The sequence below is a fragment of the Charadrius vociferus genome, unplaced genomic scaffold (genome assembly GCF_000708025.1).
Source record: "Charadrius vociferus isolate BGI_N301 unplaced genomic scaffold, ASM70802v2 scaffold529, whole genome shotgun sequence".
Lineage (NCBI taxonomy): Eukaryota > Metazoa > Chordata > Aves > Charadriiformes > Charadriidae > Charadrius > Charadrius vociferus.
Window position 1 is genome coordinate 2,153,094 of NW_009650172.1, and position 12,152 is coordinate 2,165,245.

At 46.8% G+C, this 12,152-nt stretch overlaps 1 protein-coding gene across 3 annotated transcripts in view; it reads left to right on the plus strand.

Annotated features, from left to right (window-relative positions):
• GRIA1 (glutamate receptor, ionotropic, AMPA 1) overlaps positions 1–8,652 on the plus strand; it is a 125,941-nt gene extending 117,289 nt beyond the window's left edge. For 2 of the 3 annotated variants that reach the window (XM_009892608.1, XM_009892610.1), the window contains 2 exons: positions 5,690–5,824; positions 8,119–8,307. In XM_009892608.1, coding sequence (XP_009890910.1) covers positions 5,690–5,824; positions 8,119–8,307 — 324 coding nt within the window. Of the gene's footprint in view, positions 1–5,689; positions 5,825–8,118 lie in introns of all 3 variants that reach the window. The other variant, XM_009892609.1, reaches the window with a different exon arrangement.
• The last annotated feature ends 3,500 nt before the right edge of the window (positions 8,653–12,152 follow it).

The following is a 12,152-nucleotide window of genomic DNA, read 5'->3' on the forward strand; positions in this document are numbered from 1 at the left end:
CATGTGAATAAATGAGATTGGATCCTAAAGTCATGAGAGCTGTGTGAAACTCCGTGTGTGAAATCAGAAGGCACAAGCCTTGAACCCGTGTAAGCTTTTCACGGGAGTGGAAGATCGCAGTGAAGAGTCTCGGCTGTTACACAAAAGGGTCACGTCTCTGTTCCTTGCTCAGCATCCGCACCGTGTCTGCGACAGCAGTGCAATAGGAAACAACCGTAAGAGAAATCAACGTTAACATCATCAGACCACCTACAGAAAGACTAAGCAATTGCATTGCTCGCTTGTTCTCATGAATGCAGCCAGGCAAACACACCCACCCATTGCCTACCTGTTTTTTTATCTATTTTTGCTTCTTGGGCTCTTTTGCACCTACCGCAAACAAGCCGAGCTGCCCAGCTGCTGCAGGAGCAGTTCCTCCCCCTTTCCCGGTGGTGCCCTCGGTGCTGGGGATGCTGCAGGCCAGGCAGGGCTGAGCACCAGCCACAGCTTCCCCCATCCTGCCCATGGTGGGCACAAAACCCACCTGCGCTTTGGGGGCACGAGATGGACCACACAGCTCTCCTCTAATAGCCAAGGTTCGGAGCAACGCTTGAGAGGCTGGAGGCCGTGTCATACCTTTCTCCCCAGAGGCGATACAAAACCTTCCCATTTCTGTCTATTGTCAAGTTCAGCTTAGTTTGCAGTTAGAGGACTTTCAGAAGGATGAATGAATGCTAGTGAAGAGAGGCGAGGGGCTAGCTGGACGTAAGGTTTGCATCCAAGGTTTCCAGCCAGAGCCAAGTAAAACCTCTGGTGTTTCCCAGGCTTGTGTTCACTGGCCCCAGATGATGTTCCATGCCTGTAGCTGACTTCTGTGCATCCTATTTTCAATCTGATTGTTTACCTCTCCATTGCCCACTTAGTTTTTATCCACAGAAATCCCTATAAAGTACAAGTTGATACATTAGTGGATCTGAACTAAAACTCCAGAGGCAAACATTTCTCTTTTGCTGAGTATTTGGATCTCTTATCCCATCACAGGAGGCTCTGGGCAGCTGCACTCAGAGGCTGTTGGTCCAGGACCACCATATCCCTGTCTCCATTGCCAGACAGTGGAAAATCCCAGGCAGTGTCCTGCACTGGGCTACAATGACCCTGCTGCTCTTCTCCCTGCAGTAAACCCATGGCAACCACCCCTTCCCGCAGGCTCAAGGTTTCTCCATGCGCACACACTTCCAGCGCTTCACATAGCTAGAAACTATCCACCAATTCCCAGTCCTTCTTTCTCTCTCCCAGCCTTCCTGCACTTCCCCTCGCCTTGCCACAGCAGAAATAAGTCCAGAGGAAAAACAGACTGTAACTAGGCAGTTCACTAGAAGGACCCTATTTTACGAATAAGCACAGGATGGACAGGTTTTTTTGCAGGCTATGAAATGAGCTGTGGGCTTGAAAGGGGTGTCCTGGATTGTTGGAGGGTAATGACAAAGGGGAGACTAAATGTCAGGGCAGGTGGATGTGATTTTCCTCTTCCCTGGAGCTTTTGCACGGCAATAGGAGAAAGGAAGCTTTTTTCCAGACCAGGATGGCAAGGTGCAACCTGCTTGCAGGGGCAGCCAGAGAGCTTCATGCACCTAAAGGACCTTCATCAAGGCCACAGGGATGTCCCACTTCTCCAGTTGCAAGCATTGCACTTTTGTTTAAAAAAAAATTAAAATAGGGGACAAATCCTGCTACCACCGTGCCCTGCCTTTGCAGGGAATCAGCTGGTTCTCAAACCAAGGGTGTCTTTTCATGGTGGGCAGCCATATGCTCATACCCATCCTCTAACAGACCCACAGCAACTCTGAGTTGATGGACAGCACTATGTCCTTCATTGCTGAGCTTCAGGTCTTGCCTGAATAAGAGCAGCCTGGCATTTGGTGTAAAAGCTCAACTGCTGGAGCCACCACGTGCTCTAAGGACAGTTCATCTTCTGTGGAGACTGCAACAGCTCGAGGTGCCATCAGCCTGTGCTGCCAACAGGCTCTGGTCATGCAGAGTAAAAGAAAGGACCAGCCCTGCTGGGAAACCGGGCAGATTTGGCCTTAATGCCTTTCAGCCCAGGAGGATAAATGATGACAAAGAGGATGATGGACATGGTGCCACGTTTGAGAGGAACAGACGGGAAGGTGCCTGGTTGCTCCAGCAACAAGGCCGGGCTTTTCGGAAAGATGGGTTTTTCTTTCTCTTTTCACCTGCCAATCTTCCCCCCCGCGTCAGCGCTCTGCCACTGCGGGAGACGAGCAGTGACATTTACACTCCCACTAACAAGCTGGTTCGGTGATGGGCAGCTCCGCAGGAGAGCATCTGGTGTCACAGAGCCCGAGCAGAGAGGAGGGGAGGGTCCTCTCGAGCAGCTAGCATAATATGGGACTTATTATTATGAGCGTTATTAGGGCAGGAGCGTACATGGAAACAGCAGGCAAAGCCTCGGTGGGGCGTGTAGAGTTTCCTGCCCTTCACGTGCTGCAGACGATGGGAGCAATAAGATGCTGCTCCTGCCCAGAGAAAGTCTCTGTGTGTCCTGCTGGGAGAGGGAAGGAAACAAAAACGAGAAGAAAAAGGAGAGGATGAGCAAGAAGTCAAGCGACACCCCAGGAGCAATTTCACTTCTCCGCCTGGCTCGTGATAGTGGGCTATGTCGTCAGCCGTGCCACCACAGCGGTGGCTGCTGACCCTGCCCGTGTCTTTCGCTCCTTGGGAGAAACCTTGTTGTGGTGGCAGAGGTGAAACTCAGGCTTTTACTGGTCGTTATGCTGCTGGTGTCAGGAGGAAAATGGAAATTCAGCCTTTCCTGGCTGCCAGACTGCTCTGCCATAGCAGGCGGATGAGCAGGTGCCCTGTAGGACTGTGACCCCCAAACCGGGGGTGGAAATACAAGAATATCGTGGCAAATAAAACTTGAAATTTGTTTATTCCCATGCCCGACAGAGCCACGGAAGCCAGGTTTCCTAAGAATCTGTGGCTGGAAGTCAGAGACCCATGTGGAGTATCTGATGCCTATTATGGATTGCGCCGTACATTTATTTGAGTGAAACCATGAGAAGTTTCCACTTCTCTACAGTGTCATTTTTTTTTCACAAAGCTTAGCGGTCCCTCATATCTTGGAGATTTCCACCCTTCTAGCAAATAAAGCTGAAAGCGTGGGCTGAAAATTATTAGTAAGACAGACAAATAGGCTGCTCCACCTCCTTCCCTGTCCCCTTCCTTCCCTCTGAGTGCAGAGCATGTGCTAATCGGGCACTTTTCATTAAGGAGCCAGGCTAAAAGAGTAGGATGTCAAGGAGGGCAGCCCACCTCTAGTGTCTTTGTCCCTCCCTGAAGCTGGTGCAGCCCCTTCGGACTGAATTTGAAGAGGCAAAGTACCTGATGTGTTGTAACCCAGTTTTTACTGAGTAATTGCTCCGCTTTTCTAAATCTTCGCTAAAAAGCTCCCTACACTTTTCAGCTGGTGCTTAAAAGTATTCCCAGTAATCTGCAGAGAAGAGATGACTGAACAAAGGTACAGTCAAGCCTGGGGAAAAAATTGCATGAAGGCAGATTATAAAAGACCAGATAGATAATCCTTCAAATATGGAAACGGCAGAAATCAGGAGGATATTTGCAGAAATCTCTCATTACAGAGAGCTCACAGGAAGCATCGGCAAGACTACAAACTGACCGGCGTATGAAGGTTATACAAGGGAGAAAGAAACCAAACCTGTCCGCCAGCGGCAGCCATCATGTCTGCAGCGGTGTAACGCACGCGGTGACAGCGGCGAATCTCTTGGCAGCGATGTCAATCAGCGAAGCATGGCAAATGAGCTCAATTGTGGAGTTTTTTCCATTGACTGAAACTCTGCAAGGGTGACCGCTAACCAAACTTCAGCATCTTTCAGCAGAGGGTTCAGCATGGAAAGATGCTCCTGGTGGCACTGGAGCCTGCGGCGAGAGCTCCAGCTGGGCAGAAGTTTTGCGGCTCACATGGGCAGTGGGGCCAGATGAAGGAGTAGTCGAAAAAAACCCATTCTTTTAGTGTTCTTGACTGGAACCTTCTTTTCTTCCTATATATATATTTATAAATTAACTTGTGTAACGGGAGGGGTTTTTTAATTTTGAAAATTGAAATGTTTTCATGCTTTGTGGGTGAACTTTTTTGCCATCGAACCCTAATACCGCAAAAGACAAAATTCTTTTGCAAAACATCCTTGCCTGAAAGACAGTGCTGGTGCCAGGCAGACTGCTCTTGAATCAAAACCTTCTGCACTTATGTTGGTGTTTGGATTTGGACCCTTTCAACATTGCTCCAATATAGTTTTCTGCTTCCTGAATCCTTGCCCTTCCCGAAAAGTGTGAGTTGCTTATTGTAAAACCTGCCAAGCAAAGCAAGTGAATTAACTGTCCTACAAGGGCAAGGAACAAGCTGTGCCACCCACCGGTCCACGTGTCCATGGAGTAGCAGGGAACACCAAGAACCGTGCAGAGGCTTTGTTTCCAACTGCAGACGTTTCTACAGGCATAAATATGATTCTTTAACTGCGTGGCTGCATCTCAGATGATCCGTATGCAAATTTCCTCCCACATCCAGGGAGCGGAGCTGTCAATGCTGGTCAGACCCTGATCGCTCCAACAGATTTGCGCTGACCTGTTGGGATTGCCGCGGAATCTGTACCCGCAAACAGGTGTCAAGTCGATATTGCAGAGCAGCAACAAGCACGGAGCAGGGGACCTCTCGCTGGTTGCGCTGTAGAGAAAGCATGTCCTAGGAACAGGAGCCTGGTACACAGACCTGAACCAAGCTTTTGGGTCCTGCTTGCCATCCGGATTATCCCAACACCCCAACTCCACCTGGTCAGCATGGAGGAGAAGGTTTTGAGAGCTGCACTGCGTGACATTGGGGTTAGATGTGGGGACTCGGTTTCCCTAGCAGTGAAATGAGTCTTTCTGAGACTCACCTCTTTCCCGGAGAGCCGTGACGATTCATTAGGCAATTGTAAAATCGGAATGTAGCTACTGGCTGTGAGTTGCTGTCCATTAATAGCCCTATTTATTGCTAACCAAATAATTAGCTTAGACATGCATCAACGGGTCTTGATTGCATATGAAATAACTGTCTTATTACACAGAAATCAAATGAGTTTCTGAGGGCAGCCCAGGTGTCACCTCAACCTCAGTATTGAAGAGGAGAAAAAAAAAAAAAAAGGAAAAAACCCCAACCATTTTGATGTGTTGCTCAGCAACAGAATTTGCGGGGGAAACAATCTAGGAAAGAAGGAATGAGCATTTCCAAGAGAACAGGTTATTTCAGGCGAGACATCAGGGACAAGCAAATGTCAAAGAGGCGGAGAACTTTTTTTTTTTCTCCTTTAATCAATAATTTAAACTAGGCATTTTGGGTAAAATAAGCATTTAAGTTAGCTGATTGAAAAATGGAGATCCCAAACCTTTACAAAGAGTCACATTGCTGAAGGAACGTTTATTTGTTTGTGTGAGGGAAACATTAGATTTACTAGACACTGAATTAAAAATTGAAAATGCTCTTAGAAATGTCACCTGTTCATGTAAAGAGGGAGATGATGTAATGCCAACATTGCTATATTGTGGAGCATCCCTCCCGGAACAATCTCATATTAATTTTGTTGTTCTCCTTCCCACATGCCCTCCTCTCCCTCCCTTCTCCTTTCTCTTCTAGGACAAGACAAGCGCGCTGAGTCTCAGCAATGTGGCGGGGGTTTTCTATATCCTCATCGGTGGGCTCGGACTAGCCATGCTGGTTGCCTTAATCGAGTTTTGTTACAAGTCCAGAAGTGAATCAAAGCGGATGAAGGTGGCAACCCATTCCCCGGCCTTTCACACCTTCTCTCTGATCCTACCCCGGCTCCAAAGCTGCCTTCAGAGACGGATGCAGCCCAGACCATGGGTGGAAAGCCAAGACATAGGGATAACGAAGTGACCATGTCACTTGACTTGCTAGAAAGGAATAGGAGCATCAGAGGAAGCTAAAAGAGGGTCAAGTGGGGAGCTGATGCAAGATCAGACATGTGGCATCATGCTAGTTCAAAATAGAGCAAAATCAGAGCACAAACCGTAACAGGAGCACATTGCCATTCCTTAAAATTAATGAAAGCAGACTATGGCAGTGTGTGTGCAGCATGGGTGAAGTGTGCTGGGGTTGGTTTGATGCAGCCGTTACTGCCATATGAAGAAAATCCCCAAATTCAAGCAGTTGTCAGCAAGATAAAACCGGGGCTGGGCGGTAATGAATCAGATCCTGTTGTTCCCTTTGCTGGCACCCTGCCGGCACCGTTTGCAGCCTGGCAACAGTGATATATGCTGAGAGTGTTGTTGCCCTGGAACGGATGATGTGGGTCTCCAAAATCAGAATTATGGGTCATCTTAGAGAGAAATTGGCCTCTAATGTCTCCTGTAATGTTTTGGGGTTTTTTCTCCACCCTGTCATGGTCTTGCAGAAGCGTACTTCTTACGACCCAAGAGATTTGTTTCAGCCCTAAACTCTGGTGTGCCTAAATTTCGGAGTGTCATGTCAAGACTGAATTAGATTTGAGAGCCTTGGGGATACACATTTAATGCAGCAACTGTGGGAACAAGTACATCTTGACTCAGATGACTAGTCGAAGTGATCCCTTATACAGATACTATTGTGTGCAAAGGTGCAGTGGGATTTGTGCTGTAAGAGTAATACATCCCTTTTCTTCCTCATCTTGACCTCTCCCAAGAGCGTGGAAGTCGGCATGAGTATATGAAGTATGCAGTGAGTTTCATGAAATTTAGAGAGATTTTTCACTTCCCTGAGGACTGAAACTTACCCAGAATCTAAAAGAAAATAAGGAATCATTTCTTTGGATTTTATGTCACCATTTCACAACATGCTTAATGTTTTGTCAGCAATAATAACGTGTCTAATTCACTGCAAATGTGCAACAGCCCTTTTCCCATTGAGGTTCAGAAAATTCTACAGGCAATGAGAGGTACATTGAGCACAGGGGTAAGATAACGCGAGCAATTAATGTCCCTGAATATACAAAAATTAAATTATAATTGCTGGCTGCACTGCAAAGCTAGGAGAATGCAATAGCTCCATAGTTTTAGTCTTAAGGAGAGTCTGCCCTGCTGTTGGCTTCCCTGTGTTACTTGAAATGACCCACTAATTCATGTCAGGGTTAGCCTGCGGTGCTCTTGCCATGCTACAACCAGCCACTGTGGGAAGGAATCGTCGCTCCCAGTGTTAACATCTGGTTTAAGCTTGTCCCTTTGGCTGGCTCCCACCAGCAGTGGCTGCCCCACAAAGCCATTCAGCAGACCCCAGGCAAGCGCCCAGAAAAATGAGGCGCTTCCCCTCTAAACCCAACCTCTGCTCAGCAAGTCCCTACGGATCCCTGCAGCACAGGAGGCTGCTCCCTCCTGGCAAGGCACTAAGTTGTTTCTGAATAGCTATTCCAGGTTTATCTGTTCCGGATAATTCTTCACCTGGATGTCCCAGTCCAGGAAGGATGATGATGCCCTTAGAGATAGCCTAAACGTAAAGAAACCACATTGACTTCATCTTTTAGTTTAATTGTTCTAAACAGGTGGTTTCCTCAGACCTCTGAAAGCAAATGTTTTGGATGGTATCTGGAACAGGAAGATGAGATTTGGTTTCCTGAATTAGGTTTGCCTTTCCTGATTGCCTCAGTCGTCGCTGTAGACAAAAACATAGGCACATGCTCAACTTCTCACATGAGGAAAGTTAAACATATGCTTGCAGTGAGTCAGAGTCCACCGTGCATAACAGTACTGGAGTAGCAACAGCATATCTATGGGGGAAGTGTGTATAATACCTCTGCTCAGACCCAGGATGACTGTTCTTATGTTGTAGAGTTTGAATAGTTTTTGCATATGGCACATATGCTTTATACCCCAAAATACTGCTGAAACATTCAATTTTGAATGTAGAAGGGGTGCGAATTAACGGAGCAGATGCAGTAGGGACAGGCAGAGAGTGAGATTCTGAATGGAGACGAGGAGGGAGAGAACAGTGACAGAAAGACAACGCTGGTTTATATTGTAATTTCTCTAACACTGCTAAGGACAGGGGGAGACCCCCCCGTCTTTCCTAAAAAGGGTTTTTGTTTAATCCCACAGCAATCAATCAACGAAGCCATACGGACATCAACCCTTCCCAGGCCGGCTGCAGCAGGAGGCAGTGGAGAAAATGGACGTGTGGTCAGCCACGATTTCCCCAAATCCATGCAGACGATCCCGTGCATGAGCCACAGCACCGGCATGTCCCTGGGAGCTACGGGATTATAATTGGCCTTGTGACCCATTGCCTGGGTGAGAGCAGGGGCAGCCCAACTCCACCCCCTCCAGAGCCAAAAACAAACCCAACACCAACAAGACAAACGACGATGACAGAAGGGACAATTGGATGGATCTTCTCAAGGAAATCAAATCTATTTCCCTTTTTATTTGCGAACAGATCCACCGGCAGGAGAACAGAAACAGGTCTGTACTGCAATAAGGAGAGTGTAATGGGATTTAACAGACTCGTGAACCGTCCCTGATCAAAGAACCACTGGAACGCTGATGAGGACTATGCCATTTTGTTTTAACTTGGTTGTTAATAAGTCTTAGTGTGTGCAATATATATATTTTTTCTTACTAATTCCTGTGGTGTCAGGGTAACATCAGCCCTTTCCCCCTTCCCTGCTCAGTCCTTTAATCTGGTTTAGTTTGGGATGCAAACCATAATGTCTGAGCTACTAACAGCAAAAAAGAACATCCGATGAATGGCAAGCTGAACTCCCTGCAGGGCGTCAGCATTGACGCCTTTTGTCCATCGTGATTCTGCCTTCCGTTGTTCTATTGTGAACTCGGGCTGTGGAGTTACTGCAATGAGGCAGACAGAGCTGCGAATGGCTCTCCCTGCAACAGGAAGGACTTGATGCGAGAAAGATCCTGAAGAAAAGCACGAGGCTGTTTTACAGGGGAAGAGTCCTGAGTGAGTTTGGAAACCCCAGGTAACCTGAGGACAAAGTGATAATTGTTCCAGAGATGATGAGTAGCGGTTCAAGAGAAGAACCGTGGGCCTGGAGCAGAGTGTCACGTGTGGCAGACAGGAGCAGATGGTTGGTCTAAGATCATGGTCGGCTGCTGTTTATGGAAGAGAGAAAGTAAATACCGCATTCCCCTCATATGCGACTCTCCTGCCGAGGTTATTGGGGGCTAATAAGCAATTGTGAACCATTTCTTCATTGCTTAGCTTCTGTGTGTGCTCCCTTTTTGGTGGTCACATAAGGGAACCACCTTGAGCCGGGAATAGACCATCTCAAGACATCCAGTTCTAGATGGCTGCCTACTAACCAGTAAAACATGCTAGAAGTCATGGGGCTGCAATGGGAAAAACCCTGCCTTTTTGCTCTGAAATCCCTTTACGGCCATTTTTCTAATTAAGAGGGACGTTTTGTAGATAGTTGGACAGAAGAGCTTCCTGGAAGGAACTGCTGAAGCAAAACAAGGAGGACACCCTACAAGAGCTGCATTTGAGCATCCATGACATTCAACAGCATCAGGGCTGGTCAAACTCAGCCTTCCCATCATGTTGTGGCCTGTTTGGGTACAAAGCCAAAAGTAGCAGACTCCCACTCACGTATCCTTAGGGAGAGGGAAGCATCCACAAGCCAGGAGAGCAGGTTGCTCACCCCAAACTTGATATTGCAGGAACCCGCACTGCCAGACAGGCAGCTGGGAGTCCAGCCACAGGCATGGAGATCAAAGGGGCAAGGATGGTTTTCCAGAACTGCAGAAAAGATTCATTCTGTGAGTCACTGGCATGGACAGAGAAATGCTTTGCACCCTGGTGGGCCTGGGACATTTCCCCAGAAGTGAAGGATTCCCAGGGGACCATCTGGAGAGAGAGAAGATCTGTGGGGCAGGAACCACAGTGAACCCACTTAGCCTTGTCCCATCTCACGGATCCATCACTCACGGCAAATAAGGTTCAAAGCTTCTCACAGGACCCAGCAAATATCTTTCCGGGGACTGAGCTGCTATTGGAGCGTTCTGAGCTGCTTTTCCTCTTTTTTTTTTTTTTTTTTTTTCCTGCAACGTAGCAAGAGAGGAGCAAGAAAAGAAGGGAGGAAGATGAAGAGAAAGTAATACAGGCAAATGACTGGCACAGGTCTATGAGGAGGATCTGTCTATCCAGCCATCCATAAGAATAGCTGGAAGCTGGCTGAACACCAGTTTCTGTTAGTGTACGAATGTGAAGAGCAATACATTTACCACCTTTAACACCAGCCTGGTCTGAATTATCTGTTCCATTTACCCACTTGTCACGCAACATGTTGAAGACCAGCAAGGTCCTAAGCTGGGGCACAGCATGTCTTGTGCCAATACGTTTTTCTCTTTCCACCACTGGAAACCCTTGTGATCTTCATCTCTCACCACTGAACACGAACTCTTGTTATCAGCCGCTCCGAACACCTCTTCAGGTCACTTTGTGTTGGTTATCATTATTTTTAATCCTCTTTTTCTTTAATTTTAACTTTAGTTCTGTGTAAGTGTTAGCACAGTGGAGGCATCCCACAAGCTAGCCTGTTTCCATGCCCAGAGCCCTCGGATACATCTCCTCACCCAGCTCTTGCCGCGTCTCGGACCTTGCCACAGCAGTGCACCGCTGGGCGCTGCGGTGGGAGCAGGCTGCCGAGATCCATCGGTGCCCCGTCCTCCTCCAAAGACAGGACTACGTGGCAGCAGGTCGCGCGGAGCCCGACGGGGCAGTGAGACAGTCTCGTGAGAAGCAGCACGTCCGTGCTAGGACTGGCCGCCTGTGACGTGAAGATGTGAGATGCAGTTTTCAAAGACTTTTGATCAGTGGAGGGGTTAAAAAAAAAAAAAAAAAAAAAAAAAAGGATGAATAGGACAAAAGCGTGGAAAATGTTAACTTGTAATATGTATTTTTACTACACTTTTCTTAAAAATAGAGTAATGGTAAAACTCTTAAAGACATTGACATTTTTTCTCAACAGGAATCCATATTTAACAGTTTTGGCTTTCATTAAATTTTGCTCTTTGGTACCTGGATCTTTTATTTAACAGCTATATTTGTTTTAACTCTCTTCTGTTTTTTCTTTTTTTTTTTTTTTTTGGCAGTACTGCAAAGGATTTTGGTTTATCAAATGCAGCGGTGTTTTTCTTTTCACATTATCTTTTTTTCAAGCAAAATTTTTATTGGTAATTATTATTTACACAAGAATGAAACTATCAGCTGGAATTTTAGCACCAAGGATCCATGATCCATTTTTCATACCTGTCCATGCCGTTTTGTGCCAGTGCTGGATGTGTGGAAATGAAAATGATGTTACCCCTCAGGCAATATTACCCAACCTGAATCAAACGAGATTTCCTTGATTATTGCTGTGTCTGAGTTGTGAACAGCAGCCGAATAAACTGCTTCAGGTTGAAATTGGGAATCTATCTAATATTTACCCCAGAGTCAGGAAACTAAACGTTCACTGGGTTCAAAGTTAATGATTTTGCTTCTTTTGGAGTTTTGTGGGGTTATTCCTTGAGGAGGGCTATTAGAGGATTTTAGCTTGTTTTTACAGAGAGAGAAGACATGGTCAGCTCAGAGTTAATTCAGAACCAGCACTGGTCCAAAAATCCCCACCAGGATCAGCTTTCCTAGGAGGTCCCACGCTGTTTCAGAAGCTTGGACGCATAAGACTTTTCTCACTCAGTTTTCACACAGTTATCCTGGTAAATTCCTCATCCAAAAGTCTGTTGGAGGGCGAAAGAGAGTAGGATTTAAAGGGCCTTGGATGTTTATGCAGATGCTGACAGCTGCTGAAGTTAACTGTAATCATTAACATCATGCTTTTACGTAGTGCTTGGTGCCACAGATCTGGAAGGACTTCCCTTCCCCATATCATCATTACCATTTATCAGCTTGGGAAGCTGAGCCACAAAAGTGCCTTGGACCAGGCGCCCCAGCTCACCCCACAGCGCCATGGTTACAGATTCAAGGTCTCCAACATTAACAAGGGGCTTTTTTACCTGCTGGTAAATTTTAAAGATAGAGTCAGCAAGAGGCAGAATTAATAAGTTTTGAAAGGGGCTGTGAACCCTCAGGCTTCAAAGCACAAGAGACTCCC